Source organism: Leptonychotes weddellii, chromosome 2 (assembly GCF_054177405.1).
Source record: "Leptonychotes weddellii isolate Sample4059 chromosome 2, ASM5417740v2, whole genome shotgun sequence".
Taxonomy (NCBI): domain Eukaryota; kingdom Metazoa; phylum Chordata; class Mammalia; order Carnivora; family Phocidae; genus Leptonychotes; species Leptonychotes weddellii.
Genome location: NC_138370.1, coordinates 17,284,651 through 17,305,756, shown reverse-complemented (window position 1 = coordinate 17,305,756; position 21,106 = coordinate 17,284,651). Strand labels below are relative to the sequence as shown.

Below are 21,106 nucleotides of genomic sequence, written 5' to 3'. Positions count from 1 at the left end.
CTAACTATCCTGGCTTCTCTCTTAACAATATTTAAGTTAATTAGCTTCTTTTATTTCCTTAGCTCTAAAACAGTAACCTGGAGCTGTGTTGGGAATGGTAATTAACTATGTAAATTCAAAGTTTTACAAATAGTAATCTTTATTGCATTTTACTTAGGGGTATCAGCTCTCTCAAGTAAAGGACTTCTGCATTCATTTTAATAATTACATAGTAATTCTGTGCTATTTTTATTTTATATATAATAAGGAAATCTAATTTGGGCGTTATTATGTTTGTCAGAATTGCTTTTTTCTCTTTCACTCTATTACAATGAATAGTCTCCATGAATTGTCTTAATGAAAGAGGCTCTGAACCAGAAGTTAGGAGACACTGCTGTACCATTAACTGGCATGGCAACATAACCTTAATACGCCTTAGGCTAGGACCCCTGAAGTAAGAGGATCAATTGCCTCATCTCTTATTGCCCTGCCCAACTGTGAAAGTTTGTGTTGCTTCCTCGGGTTCCTGGATGTGAGCACTCTCTTAGAGATAAAAGACAAAATGAATTTGAGCAACATAAATGGAAGTCAGCAAAAAATTATTGCCCTTAGGAAAAGCAGCATGACCTAGGTGAATGAAAGCTTTGTAATCAGACTGACCTGGATTCTATTTTTTTTTTTAATTCTTATGTTAATCCCCTACATTCCATCATTAGTTTTAGATGTAGTGTTCCATGATTCGTTGTTTGTGCATAACACCCAGTGCTCCATGCAGAATGTGCCCTCCTCAATACCCACCACCAGGCTAACCCCTCCTCCCACCCCCCTCCCCTCTAGAACCCTCAGTTTGTTTTTCAGAGTCCATCGTCTCTCATCTGACCTGGATTCTAATTTGGCTCCAACACACGATAGCAATGTGACCTTTTGGCAAGTTACTCAACTTCTCTGAGCCTCCAGTTCCCATTTGTAAATTCAGGAATTGTGATTCCTATCATGAAAGATTGTTAATATTTGAGTGATATTTATGAGCATTTATTAGAGTACCTGGCACATAGTAAGCATATGACAAATTATATTCCTTCTTTCCACTGCATAGAATCAATATGCATGGAACCTTTGCCTCTTAGCCTGCATGCTTCTGCCCAGCTTATTGTTTGTGAATCCCTCACAAGCTCACCTACAGCTCATTTGCCTCTGGCAGGAATACTTCTGACTTGCCATTCAGTAAGCAAGTCCATTTCAGCTAGTCTCCTCACAAATGAAATGTACCTGTTTTGAAGGATTTTAGATATAATACATGTAAAGAAACTAGTAGGTACTTGGTAAATAGCAGTTATTTTTGTTTCTTAAAAATAATGGTGCCAATCTGCATAGTCTTTAAAAATTGTTTTGGATTTTTCTTTTGCTGCCAGTCCCTGGATACCATTATTCATTCTGATTGCCCAAACCTTTAGCCTTATAACTTCCTTGGAGAGTCTGCTACTGTATAGTTGTCTACCATATAGCTGTTAAGTTTAACACCTTGTTCACAGTTAATAAAACTTTCTCCTCTAAACTCATGGGTTTCTGAGTAAGCCTAAATTCCATAATTTTTTTTCTATAGATTTTATTGTTGGCTCAAAAGGACTCATACACAAAGATGGTAACAACAAATTTGCAATGAGAAGATATGTGTATGTGTTTTAACCTGTTCAATATTACATATTTTTTAAAATATGGATCCATTGCTGGCATTTATACTTTGAGATTTTTCATTAAAATATCCAAATTTTCAACTTTGAAAAAGAACAAGACTTTAGAGCAGTTTTAGATTCACTACAAAATTAAGTAGCAGGTTTAGAGATTTCTCATATAGCCACTGCCCCCTGCAACTTTTCTTTTAAAATAGAAATATGTGGAAGATCTGACAACAGTTATTCCACAAAGCAACATTTGCTTTGACTGAAAAGTAGCTGCTTCATTTACTGGGCTTTCCTTTCTCCATTTTCCCAGTTTGCGGTTACTCCCTTTTGTGCTACAAACAACAGTATGTTATCTTTTATAGGTATTTGAGAGTAAAACTTCTTTGTGGAAGGAAATCACCTTAGCTTGTTGCAATAAAAAATCCTACAAGAAGTTGCTATGCCTGTTGAAGCTATAGAAATCTACAAAATGTCAACACTGTGACTCTATAAAGGGACATTGCGCTCTTAGAATGAACTTTAAAATTATGTATGTCAAACAGTCCCATAATTAAGTGGATCTTAATTTGATACATTAAATCATATAGTCCATTTATAACCCGTAATTAAAAATTACAATTGCAGAGTATATGACATGTCATATTAACCATTTAAGAAAATTTTTCCTGTGTAGATCATAACAGCTCAAGTACTCTCTGTAGTTAATTTTCCCCTTAGTAGTATCAGTCCATACTTGCTTAAAAGAATTAACCACACAAGCGGTCATTTCTCCATTGCTAGTTTAATCCAGCCACATGTACTCTTCCCCTCCTGCCCCTTAACTCCTTCCAAGCCATCTACTGTCTGCTACCTAAGCCAAAAACCTGGTCATCCTGTTTCCACTCAGTCCATCCCTACTACCACTGGGCTCTATTTTCTCAGCCTTCAGTCTTAATTTTTTTTTCCACATGGCCACCAGAGTAATCATTCTAAAATTCAGGTATGACCGTATATTCCTTTCAGTAGTGTCTTAACTCTTGTCCAGAAAAGCCCAGCCTCCTTAGCTTAATGGCCTGGTTTTCACAGAAGATGGTGATGCGACTAATGGAAAGTGTCAACAGGCTGTTAAAAAACAAAATTCAGCAGTTAAATTTGAAGATCTAGTTGGCTTTATTTAATGATTCATGAATTGGGCGGCATCACATCTAGCAAGTAGAGGGGAGCTCCAAGGAGTTGTGCGAAATGGAAGGTTTTTGAGGAAAGAGAGTGGGGCAAGGAAGTTATTAGCAAAAGGAAAGAGCTGTTCTTTGTTCCAGGTAAAGTCACTGTCCCTTGGGGGAAGGGCAAGGAGTTTTATTGGATTATTTATTTTCCTTTTGGGGGATGGAGAGGGCCCATATGACAGATTATTTCATCGGTGCTGATCAGGAATTTTCTGGAGGCAAGGTGACTTGGCATCAGAAGCTCCATTTTGGCCTTTTGGTTTTCTTTTTAACAATTAGTCCCCTTTTGATCAGACTCTCAGCTTAACTAAGAGATGTGGTCAAAATTTAAGGAATTAGCACCACTCTCAGCTGTGGCTCTGAATCCAAGTTTTTCTTGTTCCTTTTTATGACATCCATAGGTCATGACTTTTTTGCTTAACACCTTGATATTGTAACCCAAAACTGGGTTCACCTCTTGGTGGGCATCGTCAAAAGACACAACCATGCCAAAGAATGGAAAAGGAAGAATTTTACTTGCAACAGGTAAGGAAAACACTGGGGTTTCCCAAAGCAGTGTCTCTACGAACAACAAAATTAGGGAAGTTTTAGGCTAAGGGTACATGCATATTGGTGGAGGGACTTGTTAAAGGAGAGAGTTCAGTACAGAATTAGGGCAAAAGTCATCCTAAATTGACAGAGTCCAAGTTCCTAGTTGATTGAAGTTAGTAGGGCCAGCAAGGGTCAGCATCATTAATTCTCTGGCTCCAGTTAGTCCGTTGTCTGAGTGCGGGGGTGGGGGGGGAGGGGCTGGAGGAGGCAAATCCTGCAAAAAAAGAAAAGACTTAAGAATGCACTTTAGGTCAACTTTCACTTTTGAACCAGCGCTGGGAGTTTTACCATTGATTTATTGTCTCTGATATGGTTGGGCTATTTCCTGGCCTGGTAGAGAATGTTGCTTTTTGCATTCCTTTTTGTTTCCTTAAAATCCTTAACTCCTGAGGTTTTTGCATTCCTTTGCAATTCCAGTGGCTTCTAGGCAGTTCTGCAAGAAGTGCTCTTGGTCACGTAGAGCCAGTTGATGGGGCATAGGTCATAAAAATAGCTGGGGGCCTAAAATGACTTTTGTTGTGTCCCCAAAGCTATGCCTCATCTTTCTTTTTCTGGGGACTTTTAGCCATATCTGCCTACAGTGTTCACAGTCACAGAAGTGGGTTATCCTCTTCACTTTGACTGTAAGGTTCTGGTCTCGGAGATCATCCACTTGGTAGTTAGCAGCTGCAAATACACATTTAAAGCTTTTGAAAGGATACAGTGCACTAGAGAGATTTTTATGATAACCCTAAACAGGATAATTCCCAGTTTTTGGAGTGCACTTTGGAGCCATGGTCCCTAAGACCCAAACCAGTCAAAGAAAGACCCTGTTGAAGGAGTCACTCTTTTAAGGCAAGTGGTTTGCTCAGTGGTTTTTATACAGTTGAGTTTCAACTACCCCAGAAGTATTAATCCACAGGCAAACAGCAGGTGATGTTGTTCACAGCAGATAACCTTACTCAGCTAAAAGATAATCATGGGCTATCCTATTGTCAAGAACTTTGGGGGGGCGGGGAAAGAACTTTAGCCAGAGAATGTAAGGGTTTTTACTGGACAGCTATTGCTTTAGCAGTGGATTCTGCAATTTCAGGAATTAAGAAGTTCCTGATCATAATCTCATTTACCTTTATGCCTAGCCAGGGTGGTAAGGACCTGCCAAAAGGAGTGAACGCTAAATCATGAAAGCCTCCTGGTAGGTCCTTTCTAACTTAACAGTGGAAACTCAGGAGAGTCAACCATTGAGATGTCTTATTTTGCTTGTGAAATGCTAGCCTGAAATAAAAGTCTTCTCTACATTCCAGAGGTTACTCCCTTTAGCAATGGCCAGGTAGATAAAGATGAAGGTGTTATCTTTGCAAGCAAATGCCAGAATAAAGGATACAAAAAAAGAAGAGGTTTCATGGTTTCATGTTTAGTTAAAGTATGAAGCCTTGATTTGTTGTCTTGTAATTTTAGAAACAGTCTACCTCAATGTCAGCTACTCCTTGTCAATTTGATTCAGAGGTCTCCAGCATCTTCTAGTTTGGAGCAGTGGTCAGGAGCACTTTAGTAAGGATCCTTCCAACAAGACTTAAGTGCTGTCTTCCTCTAATACTGGTTTCAGAATACTCAGTCACCAGGCCCTAGACTATAACCAGAGAATTGGGACCTGGGAAGGATTTTTTAGCCTGTTGATGATAGGCTTGAGCATAAGACATTAGACACTTATAGTCATTGGTCATACTAGCATGAGACACAGGATCAACAGAAGGTTGTATACCAATAGGCGTTGGTCTGCCAGTAACTATCTTGTGTGGAGTGAGTGTGTTTTCCAAATGGGGTACTGTGAATAGTCTACAAGATCAAAGGCAATACATTAGGTCAGGGAGGTCCAGTAGTTTCAAGTTTGGAAATTTTAAGTTTAAGGATCTCATTAGTTCTCTTGACCTTGTCTGGTTCAAGGTGATAGAGATTGTGATTATTCCAGGAAGTTTGCAGAGTTTTCATGAAGGCTTGAATAATTTGTCCAGTGAAGTGGGTGCCTTGATCACTGACTGGATATTGTGGAAAGTATACCCTAACTGGGAAATATTCCCTTTTTTCTTTGCCACTGGGAGGGCATTAGCCTTGCAATAGGGGAAGGCTTTAACCCATACATACAGTAACAAGAACGTATTGATCACCCACACTGAGAGGCAGTTGAATGAAATCCAGCTGCAGGTGTCCAAAGGGTCCAGAGAGAGATCTGAGGCCTCTTGGGACAAAAATTATTTTTCCAGGATTATGGACCTGACTGGTAGAAATCTCCCCATCAGTGTTAATTCACAATTTTAGTCATCTTAAATGCACTGTGGTGGGTGAAGGAATGCAAAAACTGAAAAATGGGGTTTGCCCGCGAGTTGAGAATTACCAAGCAGCCATCTTTGGTTTCCCATAGCCCCAACTGTTCATTTATCTTACAGCCATTACTGACCAATCTTAATTTCTCTGATTCAGGAGCAAACTGTTGCCTTGTTACAAGGACATCAGGATGGCAAAAATCTGGCAATGTGGGGCCAGTTTTTGTAGAAGTAAAATGAACTTTATGCACATATAGCCACAGTCTTAACAATTACAATATGAGGAAGACATAGTATTACTTCTTACTTGACGATGCTTCCCAAGTAATTTAATATATCAAATAAGCCTAATTAGTTTAACAATTTTTTTGGAATGTTCCAGGGACCCTTTTGGAAGCACTCCAAAATTTCTTACAGGTCAAAAAAATTTCATTTAGAATTTAGTTTTGGGAACTTTGTCAAAAATATCAAAAACAGGTTTTAAAGTTTGCCTAAATAAGATCACAGATCATTATGAAACTTAAAAAATAAAGCTACTTCAACAATCTGTTATCAAAAGCAGACCCCAAGTCCAAAAAAAAACCTTTGTCCTTTTAACAGAGGAAATAAAATTCTGCTTTTGTACCAGCTTACTTTTGGTATTAAAACTTATTCATTTTAATCTTAGTTCTGACCTTTCCAAAGATGCATTTTTAACAAACTTTGCAAGTTTGTTTTTTGTTTTTCTCATTCAGATTTTGTCCTGTTCTTCTTCTTTAAACAACCAGCCTCACTTTAGGACAAAATTACTTTTTTTTCCCCCTCAACGAGAAAATGCATCTCCATTCCTTATTCCTTCTCGTACCAAAAACACACATTTTACTTTCTTTACATACAAAGTTGTTTCCTTTACTTGCAGTAGTTGTAATAACATTAATTAGAATTCTTAACCCTTAGAAATCTTCATTTCTAGTGAAAACTAAGAGTAGTGAACTGTAATACCAGCATTTTTTAGATTGACACATTATGAATACATTTCATAATTTCTAGAAACATATGCTTTTTTCAGTTTTCCAGTGTAGAATTAACAACCTAAGTATCTTTCAGCTTCTCTGTAATAAACCAAAAGTAAATAAGCCTATGTTCAATAACAGTATTTTTATCTTGCTTGAAAATGGTCTAAATATTCAATACATTTCCATCATTTAAAGATTTTATTTTTTATATTACTATATTTGTTTGAGAGAGAGAGTGTGAGAGAGCGCCAGAGAGGAGAGGAGGGCGGGTCAGAGGAAGAAACAGACTCCTGCCAAGCCAGGAGCCTGATGTGGGGATGTGGGATCATGACCTGAGCTGAAGGCAGTCACTTAACCCACCACTGAGCCATTCAGGCACCCACATTTCCATCATTTAATTTAATTTAGCAAGACTCCTAAAATTTCAAGCTAAAGAGATTTGGAAAAATTTTTTAAGCACATATACCATAAAATACAATTGCTAAAAAGCTTATCTGTAAATTCTTATCCCACTTATATCTAAATCATTTGCTCCAACAATCATGTTTAGATTACCCACAAAACTTTATGAGACGTTAGACAGAATCAGCCATGATTCTAAGTTACTTTTGCTGACAAATTATAACAGATGTAATTAAACTAGTAAATTCAGGTAGAATGAAATTTGTTTATCTGCATTATATTCAATATTGATAACTCTAAAGACATGCCTGTTTTAATTAAACCAATGAATTTAAACTAGCTTTAATTTACTAGAAGATTATCCCAGTACTTGAAAAACATGTGGGTGTTTTTGTTATATTTCTGAGAATTTATATAAGCAGTTAATTTTCCTTAAGCCAGTTAAATAGATCTTTAAGCCAACTAAATTTACAAATTAATTTTAAGAATACCATCTGGAGGTAGAAAATACTATACATTTACTATATAGAGAGGCACACATAAACATACAGACACAGACAGAGACCTCATAGGTTATAGCTTTAAATTGCTGCCATGAATTCGGTACAGAAACACAAAACTCACTAGTTATAAAAGAAGCTGCATCTAAGTTTTTCTGTATTACTTTTTAATTTTAGAACTAAGTTTTAATATAATATGAAAGTTTGAACTCTTACACTTAAAAAAAGTTTTCTTTTAGTATAGTTGACCCACAGTGTTACATTAGTTTCAGATCTACAACATGATGAGTCAGCTTCTCTATACCTTATGCTGTGCTCACTGCAAGTGAAGCTACCATCTGTCACCATATAACACTTATTACAGTATCATTGACAATATTTCCTATGCTGTGCCTTTTATTCCCATGACTTAGTCGTTCCATAACTGGAAGCCTGAATCTCCCACTCCCCTTCCTGCATTTTACACATAACCACCACGCTCCTTCCATCTGGCAGCCATTATTTCTGTGTATTTAAAGGTCTGATTCTGCTTTTTGTATGTTTATTCATTTTTTTTGGTAGGTTCTACATATGAGTGAAATCATGGCATTTATTTTTTTCAATTTGACTTCATTTACCATAATATCCTCTTGGTCCATACATGTTGTCTCAAATGGCAAGAACTAATCCTTTTTTATAGCTGAGTAATATTCTGTTGCATATGTTACCATATCTCCTTTATCCATTTGTCTACTGATGGACACTTAGGTTGCTTCCATATCTTGGCTACTGTAAATAATGCTTCAATAAATAGGGGTACATATATCTTTTCAAATTAGTGTTTTGTTTTCTTTGGATAAATACCTAGTAGTGGAATTATTGGATCAAATAGGATTCCTGTTTTTACTTTTTTGAGGAACCTCCACACTGGTTTCCACAATGGCTGTACCAATTTACATTCCCAGCAGTGCATGAGAGTTCCTTTTTCTCCACATCCTCACCAGTACTTATTTCTTGTCTTTTTGATTTTAGCCATTCTGACAGGTATAAGGTGATAACATATTTATAAAACAGCTATAGCTGTTTTTAATTCCTCAAAGAATTAAGTTGCTGCCTAAATAGTATCAAAGACACTCACACCCATCCACCTATGTGTTTTACCCCATCTGGGTACATTTAGCTTAGGGGAGAAATCTCAAAAAAAAACTTTTCAGGCTCTGAATATGAGCTTCTAATTTGGCCAGATTTCTGATTACAGAGTTAGTAAATCCTTTCAAGTATCTTGTCAGGTCTCAGCCAGGACATAGAGTAAATGTATCTGGCAGTTTTAAACAACCTCATGGACCCTAACAGCATCCTCAGAGAGGGTGCAAAAGATAATATTTTTATAAGATCTAGAGTCACTCCCAAATTTAGCTAAACAAAACCTGCCTGTCCCAGGCAGGCAGAAAGCCAAGCCAAATTCTTAGGACATAAAACAAGACAATCAAGGGGCGCCTGGGTGGCTCAGTCGTTAAGCGTCTGCCTTCGGCTCAGGTCATGATCCCAGGGTCCTGGGATCGAGCCCCGCATTGGGCTCCCTGCTCTGCAGGAAGCCTGCTTCTCCCTCTCCCACTCTCCCTGCTTGTGTTCCCTCTCTTGCTGTGTCTGTCAAATAAATAAATAAAATCTTTAAAAAAAAAAAAAAAAACAAGACAATCAAGAAGGCAGTAGCTATACCTGGGAGACAGGATTGATAATCAACAGTTCTGGATTTGGAAAGGAAGGGAATATTTTTTTTTTTTTCCCTCTGTATTGGGCTCAGGAGGTAATTTATTTATAAAACCTTTGAGAATCCTCTGTGGGTTTAAGAAATTATTTAACTATGGCTGGTAGTTTGGCCTTTAACCCAGGAGTGAAAGATACCTGTAGGGGATTGCCTGCAGCCTATGGTGGTCTTTATCTTAAAAGATAACTGAGGGTTCTAGAGAGGAGGGGAGTCAGGGGATGGGTTAGCCTGGTGATGGGTATTAAGGAGGGCACGTTCTGCATGGAGCACTGGGTGTTATATGCAAACAATGAATCATGGAACACTACATCAAAAACTAATGATGTAATGTATGGTGATTAACATAACATAATAAAAAAAAGGTAACTAATAGTCTCTTCAGAGTCAAAAGACAATTCACATAGAGGATTACTAGAAAGACTACCCAAATAAAAGAGAGAGGAGAGCAGTAGGAATTAATGCAGTCTTATATGTTAGTCTTAGTCTTTTGTTTTAGGTACCTTTCTTTTTCATTGTCTTTTTGTCCTTTTGAATAATGAAACTTTGGATTTTTGAAACCTTTTGGTGACTTCTGCATACCAAATAAAATAAGTATCCCATTCTGTTTAAGAATCCTTGCTTTCAAGTATACTTCTTAAATTATTTCTCTAATTAGAGCATTTACCATAATGGCCATTGTAATTCTAGGTTGATTTTAGTAAGATCTTGCTGTTTAAATACTTGTGACTTCTGGGACTATAGTTTTTAGACATAAAATAAGCAGGTATGCCAGAAGGTGGCCTGTTCAACTCTGGATATGAAGGATCCTCCCCCCACCCCCTTTTTTTTTAGCTAGGCCTCTGGGTTTCTTAGAGTCAGATTAATAACTAAGAGGGGCATGCGATGATGTTGGGAATTGTGGGGTGTTTTGCAGTGTACCTCATTGCACAGTTGGTGGGTGACCTGGTGTCAATCTAACCCATTAATGTGACCAACTTATTATACATTATTATCACAGAAGTCTTCTAGAGGTAGCGAGTGCTCTAATAGCCTTTGAATTTAAATGCTTGACCCATGCCCACCAGTGTGTGCAGCCTTATTTCTGACTCCTGAGACTTGCATTATCAATTAGCCTTTATTTAAAACAATACCACAGGCCTCACACTGGACCCAGTCCAACTCAGATCAGACCCAGTCCAACTCAGATCAGACCCAGTCTGTTCCCAGACCCGGTCTGGTTCTTAAGTCAGACCCATTCCAACTCCAGCCAGTGGCCACCAACATAAGCTGACCAGCAGACTCTAGTAGATGGAGACTGTGGATTGGAACTAGGGAAAGTACTAAACCAGCAAATGCCGGTCAGGGAGACTGCAGACTACAACTGGAGAAGGGATTCCAGTGTGGAATTGTAAACTGAACCAAGGGCAAAGGACTTGAGCTCTGTTAGAGCCTCTTGTCTATGTAGACTGACTCATTAACCCTGGATTGGAAAACCAATTTGATCCAAGCTCAAATGCAAGAGAGTGGAGCTCAGACCCAGAGGAGCTCACCAAAAGTCCTTGGAAATGAATGGCAAAACTGAACTCAAAAGGGTTCACAGAGTGCCATGTCTGTGTTTCTCTTTATCCCCGAAGGCCTTTAGAAGTTCACTTCAGATCCTATTGCTGTCATCAAATCTGTTAAAAAACAAAACCAAGTAAATTTTGAAGATGTAGTTGGCTTCATTAAATGATTCATGAATTGGGTAGCATCCCATCTAGCGAGTAATGGGAGCTCCCAATAGTTGTTTTGTAATGTAAGATTTTTATAGGAAGGATTGGTGGAGCAAGGAAGTTATTAGCAAAATAAAAGAAAGGATTGTACCAGCCAGCGTCACCTTTCCCTAGGGGTAAAGGGTAGGGGGTCTAATTAGGTGGGTTACCACATGGGGGGGATGGGCTGTGGATGGAGAAGACCCATGTGACAGATCACCTTTTTTAGTGCTGTTCTGAAAATTCCTGACGGGCTGGTTAAGACTACATTTCTAAGGAGGTTGCAGTTAGGTTAGGTATTAAGCCCCAGTGTGGTGACTTGGCCTAAGTGTCTCCATTTTGGGCTTCTGTTTTTCTTTTTAACAAGACAGTGAGGATGTGAAGGGTTTTTTTTGTTTTGTTTTGTTTTGTTTGTTTGTTTTGTTTTGTTATTATTATGTTATGTTAATCACCATACATTACATCATTAGTTTTTGATGGAGTGTTCCGTGATTCATTGTTTGCATATAACACCCAGTGCTCCATGCAGAACGTGCCCTCTTTAATACCTATCACCAGGCTAACCCATCCCTCCACCTCCTGCCACCCCCTCCCCTCTAGAACCCTCAGTTTGTTTCTCAGAGTCCATAGTTTCTCATGGTTCGTCTCCCCCTCTGATATCCCCCTTCATTTTTCCCTTCCTACTATCTTTTTTTTTTTAACATGTAATGTATGATTTGTTTCAGAGGTACAGGTCTGTGATTTATCAGTCTTACACAATTCACAGCGCTCACCATAGCACATACTCTCCCCAATGTCTATCACCCAGCCACCCCATCCCTCCCACCCCAAGTTTTTAATGGCAAAGGATATGGAGACTTTAAGAGACCCAGTGTTATTTCATATCTGAAATTTTTCCCATGGTGTTTCTTCTGTGTAGAATGTCTGCTTTATTTTGCTGATTTCTGTTTCCTGCATGTTGACTCTTACTTGACTTTTAAATGTAGTTCAGATATTATTTTATTTCCTGGAAGACCCCACCACCACTCTTGTTGAGGTTAGGTGCTTTCTTCTCTGTTCCTATGGCCCTTTGCACATCTGTTTCATTATCCTGTGTTCCCCACAACAGTGTTCAAAGAATACTGTGAAATACATGGTCCATGTCAAACAGATAAAAAAACAAAAACAAAAATTAAGTGCTTTAGAATTTCCCAAAGCCTTTAATATGCTAAAATGCATCAGTATTCTCCAAGAAAAGAATATATAGTATGAAACATTTTCCAAACAGAGCACCAAACCATTTATTTGAGCTATTTATTTTAAATTTCCAGTGTCTTAATTTTTCATTTTCATATCAACTGTGTGTGTGAATTCAAGTGCTATTTTGTTTCTCTGAGGATATTAATTACACAAATTTAGAGTCTTCTCAATTAACTCTGTTAGCTTAAGTTTTTGTGTGTTGGGCTGCTTGAGTTTAGTGGCTGCCTTGCTTGGTTTTGTTTTGTTCACACTTCTTTGATGTGTTCATTTCTGTGTTTGAGATTCCTTGTTAACTTGTTGGTGGATATGTAGCTCTATTTATTGGTGGATATTTAGCTTTATCATAGTCTTTATCATAGTCTGCCTCTGGTGACAAATGAAAAAGAATGATTTGTTCCAATATGGGACAAGCTAATAGTTGTCTCCTGGAAACAGAGGCTCCATGGAAGTCAGTAGCTTCCTAAGTCTCTGCTCCTTTCAAGGCTACCCAGTGTGTTCTTCTGGTACAGATACTAGTGCCATCTGTTGGTTTGGAACAAGCAGGGAAAAGAGGAGAGTGCTCTATCCTACCTGCTGTTGCACACATCTTCCCATTCATTACCCTGAGAAATGCTTCTGCCCAGCCTTCCACACTGTTGGTGTGGATTGACTTCCTTCAAGGGCTTCGAGGACCTTCAAACTGCTCCTACTTTGCATTAATCTAATGTTTTGGGTTGTCATTAGTTCCTGTGTTTACTTTCTTTTTCTTTCCTTTTTTCCTTATCACCCTTTTCCTTAAGTCTATTCCCATCTTTTTTTTATCTTTTAGAGGTTCCTCAGAGTTTGTCTGCTTCCTCTTTGCTTTCCAGCACTGTTACAGATTTGGTTGTTTAGTCTTTTGCGATATTTCCTAGAGATTTAGGTGGGGAAGGGAAGTTGTCTAATCTCGATCTACCATCTTTATTGAAGCATCTGAATCCTTTATTTGCAAGGTTCACCTATAAACATTCCTTGATTTACCCAACACTGGGAAATGCATGCTATCAGTATCTTGAATTGATCTTTTTTAGTCACTTGACTTTTTCTTCATTGCTTGTTTTTTTTCCCCCTCGATGGGAATAAATCATTTTTAGATAAGTTGTTGTGTTTTTTTAAAGTATTATATATATATGTATATATATATGTATTTATTTATTTAGAGAGAGCATGCATGAGCGGGGTTGAGGGGCAGAAGGAGAGGGAGAGAATCTCCAATAGGCTCTACAATGAGTGCGGAGCCCCATGTGGGGCTGGATGTCACAACCCTGAGATCATGACCTGAGCAAAAATCAAGGGTTGGGTGTTTAACCAACAGAGCTACCCAGGCGCCCCTAGAATAAGTTTTTTAAAAGTTATTTAAAATAGGGGCACCTGGGTGGCTCAGGTGGTTAAGCGACTGCCTTCGGCTCAGGTCATGATCCCAGGGTACTGGGATCGAGCCCCACATCAGGCTCCCTGCTCAGCGGGGGGAGCCAGCCTGCTTCTCCCTCTCCCTCTCTCTCTGCCGCTCCCCCTGCCTCTGCTCTCCTGCTCTCTCTGTCAAATAAATAAGTAAAATTTTCGAAAAATAAAAATAAAAAATAAATAAAAGTTTTAAAATAGCAAAAAATTCAAAATCACATTGCGAATATTCAGGGATTAGTTTTTGTTTTAATTAAGTAAACTGATAGATTAACAGGAGAAAACCATACAAGCTTATTTAATGTAAGTTTTACATGAGATGGATGACTTAAGGAAGCAAAGATCCAAAGAAATAGTTAGACCTGAGTTTTTTGTGCTAGGTTTGATGAAAAGTGTACAGTCATGGAAGAATATGATGGGTTAAGGAATATAAGGTAATTGTAATGATCAAGGGTTCTTACTATTCTTCTTGGTGTCCCTTTGTCTTTGAGGTAAAGATGCTACTTGGTATGAGGAGGGCATATTTCACATGAGGATTTTATGATTTGTTTCAGGGAAGAAGTATGAGGCGGGGAGGAGGTTAGAGTAACCTTCCTGCTTCTCTTTTCTCAGACTCCTTCAGCTGAAAGTATTCAAGATGCTGAAGTGCCATATTTTGCACTTCATATTTCAGTAGCATGGCCTGACTCCAACAATTGCCATGACTAACTTGTACTGGAATTTGTTAACGAGAGTTCACCTCTCACTAATACTGCAAGTATTGCTTTCAGTTATTTATCATACTTCATTTGTGAAGGAAACTTGTCAAAACCTAATAAATGTCAACACTCTAATTGTAGAGACAATGAAACCACTTCTAGACAATGATTTAAGTAAAAATTATTTTAGTCGAATTCACTTTGTTTTCTATAAAAATACACTAAAAAACTGAGTTAAAACTTTGGTACTACAAATTTAGACAGGCTCCAACTTAGATGCATGTTCAAAATGCATTTTTGATAATAGCTAACATGTATTGAACAATTATTATGGCATTTTGCGGAGGGCTTTACAAGTATTCTCTCATTTAATCTTAACAATTGTTTTAGGTAGATAGCTATTGTTAACATCCCTGTTTTCCATTTGAGAGATAAGGCTTAGGTTAAGTAATTTGCATATATGATCACATAAGTAAATGGCTTAGAGGGAGAATTTGAACCCAGGAAGCCTGACTTAGGAGGTCATAAAATTCTTTTAATCATGAAGATGTTCTATTTAGCTTAGAACTGATGGTTGCATGTGTGACCAGTATTCCCGTGAAACAGTTACACCTTAGAGTCCTAAAATAATATAAAGGAATAGAAACCTTAAGCCATTTAATTGATTATATGGTGTTCCTACAACTGAGGAGGTTGTCAGTATTCTAGTCCAAAACTGAACCCCAAAGAAAACTTCTGTAAAACTATGGAAGTCCTAATATTGAGTATCTTTTTGAGTCTGTTCTCAGCTGTTTCTTCATCTCCATACTAACCCCATTCCATGGGATGTCAGTACAGAGCAGTAGTTGAAGCAACCAAAAGAACGAAAAGTTAATTATTATGTAAACACTAGATCTTCCAACAGTATTCATGCTTGAAAAAGTTTCATGTCTTTTTGAATATTAAAGTTCTTCTCAACCTTAAATCAGGAATACTACTTAACATTTTTCCCTTTGGAAATATTGTGAATGTTCATTAGAATTTGAAGTGAGCCCCCAAAAGATTTGGTTGCTAGATTATAATTGTACTAATGTATCCCTGCAACTGACAATAAAGTAAATTCTAAATGTAGAATGTTAAAATACAAGGAAATTCTGTTAGTTGGCAATTATATTCAGCTGCTACTAGCCAAGACTCCCAAAATAGTGAGTTAAACAGAACTTTTTTTCTCTGACAGAAAGGAAATTCAGTTTGACAATTCCATAGTCATTAAAGACCCAGGCTGCTTCTTTCTTTCTGCTTAGCTCTCTCTAGTGTATGACTTCCATTCTCAGGGTCACTCATGGTCCAGGATGGCTGCTAGAAGTGCAGCTATCAGGTAGAGGCAGGAGAGGAGGACTCATACTAGTTTTTTGTGCCCCCTTCTAGTTGCTTTCCTAGTAATTCTATCCCACAGCCTCCCTATATCTATCTTATTGGCTAGAACGTAAGTCTATAGCAACAGCTAGGTGCAAAAAAGGCTAGGTCATTGCTACTCAGAGTAGAATCAGACTTTTCTTACTGAGGAAGAAGGGGAGGTTATTTGTCTCTGGAAAGCAGTCAGCAGTCTCTGTCATAAAACTGTAGGAGACATCTCATCCAGGCTTTTAAGTTTAACTTATTAAGACCCAGACCTGCCTAGCTGTCTATATAGCTGGGTAGTGGCAGTGTTCTAATCAGAACCTAGATGTCTTGCTGACTTGTATTAACCAGAGGGATAACAATTGCTTCTACTAATGTTGAATTAGGTAAAGTGATAGTAAATCAACCTAGCATTAATACGAGAGTTTTTCTTTGCCATTTTACCTCAACATCTATCCCCACTCTACCACTTTCCCCCAACACACACGCACTTGGATATCAGAATATTATTGCCTGATTTGATAAATCTCTCTATGATAATTTTTCCCTCAAGATACAAGTTATATTGGCTATCTAGATTGGGTGATTAAAATTAATAGTTTTAGTAGGCTCTAAAAACATTTAACATTCTTTTTAACATTAATGGTTTTATAACTTCAAGTGACTTTTTCTCTCAAATTTTCTCCTACAGTATAGCTGAAATACAGAAAGATGTGGAATACAGGTTGCCGTTCACCGTAAACAACCTGACAATTAATATTAACATGTGAGTAGAATTGTATCCTATATTTTTATGTACTAGTACTTTTAAAAATCTTTTCATTATTTTATTTCTTAGTTATTAGAAGTAAATTGTTTAAAGTGAACATATTTAAAATATTATTTTTCTAGTAACTATAAATTATCAAAGTCACATAATTTCGTGAAACAAAAATTTTTTAAAGACATGGTAAAGTGTATTGCTGTAAGAAAGAAGCTGTTATACAAGAAGAAATGCAATATAAAGATGTAATAATAATATTTAGTACCGTCATTGTTTTTATTGATTTGCATGAAGTCTTAGTTGGAGGTAGGCTAAAAGAAAGGCTGAAAATGATGACAGTCAAAGGGATCATGTATGGAAAACTATTAGAGATATATTTACCCCTACATTAGAAACAAGTGAAAATATTCTAGTCTTCAGCAACAGATATACTGTATCAACCAGAAAGTTCAGGGCTGAATTTGATCTACTAATTAAAGAAAAAAATTAAGTTAAAAACTATAATCAGGAGGTTATTTAAGAGGAAAGATTGGACAAAGTGATTGCGGAAGTACCCATTTAATTCTAAGTGTAATTATTAGTCTTTAGCATGAAAGTATTAAGTTATTACCTCAAATTGCATTAGGTAGCTGTGTGCTAGAGTAGGTGTTTGGGTGAGATAAGAAGCACCTAACTTGAAGACAGGAACCATGGCTTATTCATCTTCATATTCTCATTGTCTAGCATAATGCCTGCACAGAGAAGGCCTTATTAAATCCTAGTTGAACAAGTGAATGAAAGTGTGAATGTATAATAGTGCCAAGCATTATGCTGTGTTATCTTGATATATGAGCTTTGTGAATCCTCACAGCAGGGCTACAAATTGGGTAAATTACAGACACACACGTAGTGAATAGCATAGTCAGGATACAAACCCAGATTGATTGGGCTCCAAAGGCCAATCATTGTTTTTTTTTTACCAAACTAGGCTAACATCTTTAGCTATATAAATGAAGTAGTTTTATCTCCATCAAATGCCCTAGGTAGGGCTAAGTAGGAGAAGCCAAAAAGACCCAGTTCTCTTCATGACAGTGCTGCCAAACAAATCGTTTTCAGAGCCAACGGGAACAGAGAGATAGTTTTAAAGGGTCATATTCTTCTGAGTTTAGAGAGATTTAGAAATCAGAGTTCCATATCCAGTAAGATCCATTTAAGACTTCAATCCTGAATTTTAAATTTGTGGTAGTTCATAAAGGTTAAGATTTTCACCTCTTTTTTTTTCTTCTTGTATTGAGAATTTACTGTTCTTTACTTGAAACCATGTGATTGACAGACTTGGGAGAGTTGTGTTAATGGGGACCATTAGAGCCTTATAGAACCAAGGCATAATGACAGCTACAATGTTTTAATCATAGTGCTTTTGCTTTTATCTACACACTTCAAAAATTCAATAGATGGTGTAATAATTCTTGGCAGCATTTCATAAGTAGGAAAACCACAAGAAAATTATATGGCCAGAACCTGTGGTCCAATAGTCAGACTGGTTACTATGGGTCACCTGTTACAAATACCTGATCTGATTTTATCTGAGATTTTACATAGCTTAGTATATTGTGTTTGAAAGCAATTAACTGACATGGTGTGAAGAATATCTTATAACTCAGGGTATCCATATTCTATAGTAAAGTTTTACTGAATTGAATTGCTTTATAATCTTGTGGCTAAAGTATATCCTTTTGTGTATTTTCGATCAACAACCATAACAGAGCACTTACTACTGTGAATAATTACTCTAAATGAAAGCATGAAAATTTAATTTGCTTTTAACTTTGTTTTAGAATTATGACTATATAACACTTGTGTTTTTTCCATCTGTTCTACATTTAACAGATTGCTCCCTCCACAGTTTCCTCAGGAAAAACCAGTGATCAGTGTTTATCCACCAATACGACATCACTTAATGGATAAACAAGGGGTATATGTTACCTCTCCATTAGTAAACAATGTATGTATATAGTATAATTTATTTCAAAGTAGTATAACAGGTGTATTACTTTATTACTGCATATTTTAGAAATCTAAAATGCATTTGAAATCTCATTTGGAATAAGTAATTTTCCCAAAAAAAAGGTCACTATATCCAATAGATAATACTGATTTGAAGGTTATTTGTTTTTCTGTGATGAGGACCTGTTGATGTTAGAACTTTGGTTCACAGTATATTTTCCATAGTTGTTAGGAGGGGATAAAATTCAAATATGCCTTAAAGTTCTTAGGATACATAAATGATTGATTACTATGAAGGTTGAAGCACTATAACTTAAATGTATTCTCAGTATTTACCTTAGAACCTTCAAATTATTATTATTTTTTTTAGATTTATTTATTTATTTGACAGAGAGAGAGTGAGAGCAGGAACACATGCAGGGGGAGTGGGAGAGGGAGAAGCAGGTCCCCCGCCAAGCAGGGAGCCTGATGTAGGGTTCGATCCCAGGACCCTGGGATCTTGACCTGAGCCAAAGGCAGACGCCTAACGACTGAGCCACCCAGGCACCCCTCAAATTATTTTTTTAAATGTGGAAATATTTTAGCTCCATTATTGGTTAAATAGATTTTTAACTGATTTATGGTATTGAGTCTATAGAAAAATATTTTAAGTTGTAGATTGCTAATCTTGTCATTTGGCACAGTATCCTTTGTTTTTCATTTAATTCTTGATGTGCAGAAGTAGATTTAAGATTAAGTTTTACAGTGACATGATCCTAGTAAGACTTATTCTGAAAGTGATTTTGATCATCCTGTATTACTCTTACTTTTAGTTTACAATGCACTCAGATCTTGGAAAAATTATTCAGAGTCTGTTGGATGAGTTTTGGAAGAATCCTCCAGTTTTAGCTCCTTCTTCAACAGCATTTCCGTAGTAAGTATATTTATACCCCAAAAAATATTTGTATAAATTTATTTTTACTTCTTTTTATCAAAGTAATCATAATAGAGTTTAAATTTTCAAATGATGTTAAAAGGCAGTTCTCTTCATTCCACATTCCTACCTTCATACAGATACACTCATACTTTTCAGAGGCAGCTGTATTTTCTTTTTCAGTTGCTTTTCCAATATTTACCTTCATCTTTCTGAATAATTTAAACATAATATATACATAGTCTTGGTTCTTTAATTTTAGGTATTATATTTCAACCTCCTGTTATGATTGATGAGGAGTTTAGTTATCGTTATCTTTCATAAATGTTCCTTTCCCCTCATTCTCTCAGTGATTGATATCATGATCTTTACTTAAATTCATTTTTGGTATTTTCATCACTTCGATTCTGTAAATATTCCCCATTGCTGAATCAAGGACTTTGTCATGATTACATTTCCTTTACGGTATAATTTTTTGCTTTTTCTGGAGTTAATAATTACTTCCATTTTTCCATTGGTGGTTTTATCTTTTTAATTTTCCACATCTTTTAGCAGCTCTGAAAAATACCTTTCAGATTGTTTTTTCATGTCATCTGACCTTGACGACATGTATTTTCCTTGTGAATCTGCAGTTTGGTTAGGGACTACTGGAGATAACTTGTTTTTGTTCCACTTTTTGCATTAGCATCTAAGTCGAAGTGCTTTTCTACTCAGAATTTTGAAGGTGTTGCTATATTGTCTATATGGCTTCTATTGCAAAGTGTCCAATGCCATTTTGATTTCTGATCCTTTGTAAATTTTAGAAAAAATTTTTGGTATTCTGAAATTTAATGATGATGCAGCTTCTTGTTGGTCTTTTTATTTCCTTTTCTCAGAATACTTCTTGGCTTTATATCCTAGTCCTCCTACTTAATTTCCAAGAAGTTGCTCTTGCTCAGGAGTCAGGCAGCATTTTGAACACTGCCTGAAAATCTGCTTAGCTAGATTATCCAGGTCATTAGGTGCATCAGCCCCAGCCTTCATCTTTCCTCTCTTGTGTCTTTGTACTGGAGTTATAAGCCTCCTAATATCCTTCATCTAAAAACTGTATATCCTGTTTTTCTGTCAGGGCAGGGTTGGATAAAAGTTCATTCACCTTATTTGAAAATAAAAGCCAGTAAGTTTACTTATTCTCATTTCAAATAAGTTCTGTGATAAAGTGCAGGTTATTAAAATGCAGGTTTGATGCATTCCTTAGATTATTTAATAGGTTGTATCTGCTACTGAGGTCAAAATAAAAATTGCTTCACAATAAAGACTTATAATACAAATACTCTCTCATGTTGGTCATATTGTTTCCAAATAACTTGTTATATTTATATTTATGTCACTGACATACCTTTAGATAAAAGTTTTAATTTTTTAACATAAAGATGAGCTATTTTTTTAAATAAGTAAGCTAAACTGGAAAACTTATTTTAACTTAATTTTTTCAGTGATCATATATTTACTTGAATCAAAATTCAAAAAATATAAAGGGATATGGAGTAAAAAGTCTTCCTTCCACTGTCTTCTCCCTTACAACCTAGTTTTTCTTCTTG

General features: G+C 36.7%; 2 protein-coding genes across 3 annotated transcripts in view; both read left to right on the top strand.

Annotated features, from left to right (window-relative positions):
- SLC7A2 (solute carrier family 7 member 2) overlaps nucleotides 1-21,106 on the top strand; it is a 363,691-nt gene that overhangs the window by 72,430 nt on the left and 270,155 nt on the right. The window lies entirely within an intron of this gene.
- Nucleotides 1-21,106, top strand: part of VPS37A (VPS37A subunit of ESCRT-I) — a 42,732-nt gene that overhangs the window by 3,723 nt on the left and 17,903 nt on the right. For both annotated transcript variants that reach the window (XM_031040816.2, XM_006744845.3), the window contains exons 2-4: nucleotides 16,556-16,630; nucleotides 18,497-18,611; nucleotides 19,426-19,526. In XM_031040816.2, coding sequence (XP_030896676.1) covers nucleotides 16,556-16,630; nucleotides 18,497-18,611; nucleotides 19,426-19,526 — 291 coding nt within the window. The remainder of the gene's footprint in view (nucleotides 1-16,555; nucleotides 16,631-18,496; nucleotides 18,612-19,425; nucleotides 19,527-21,106) is intronic.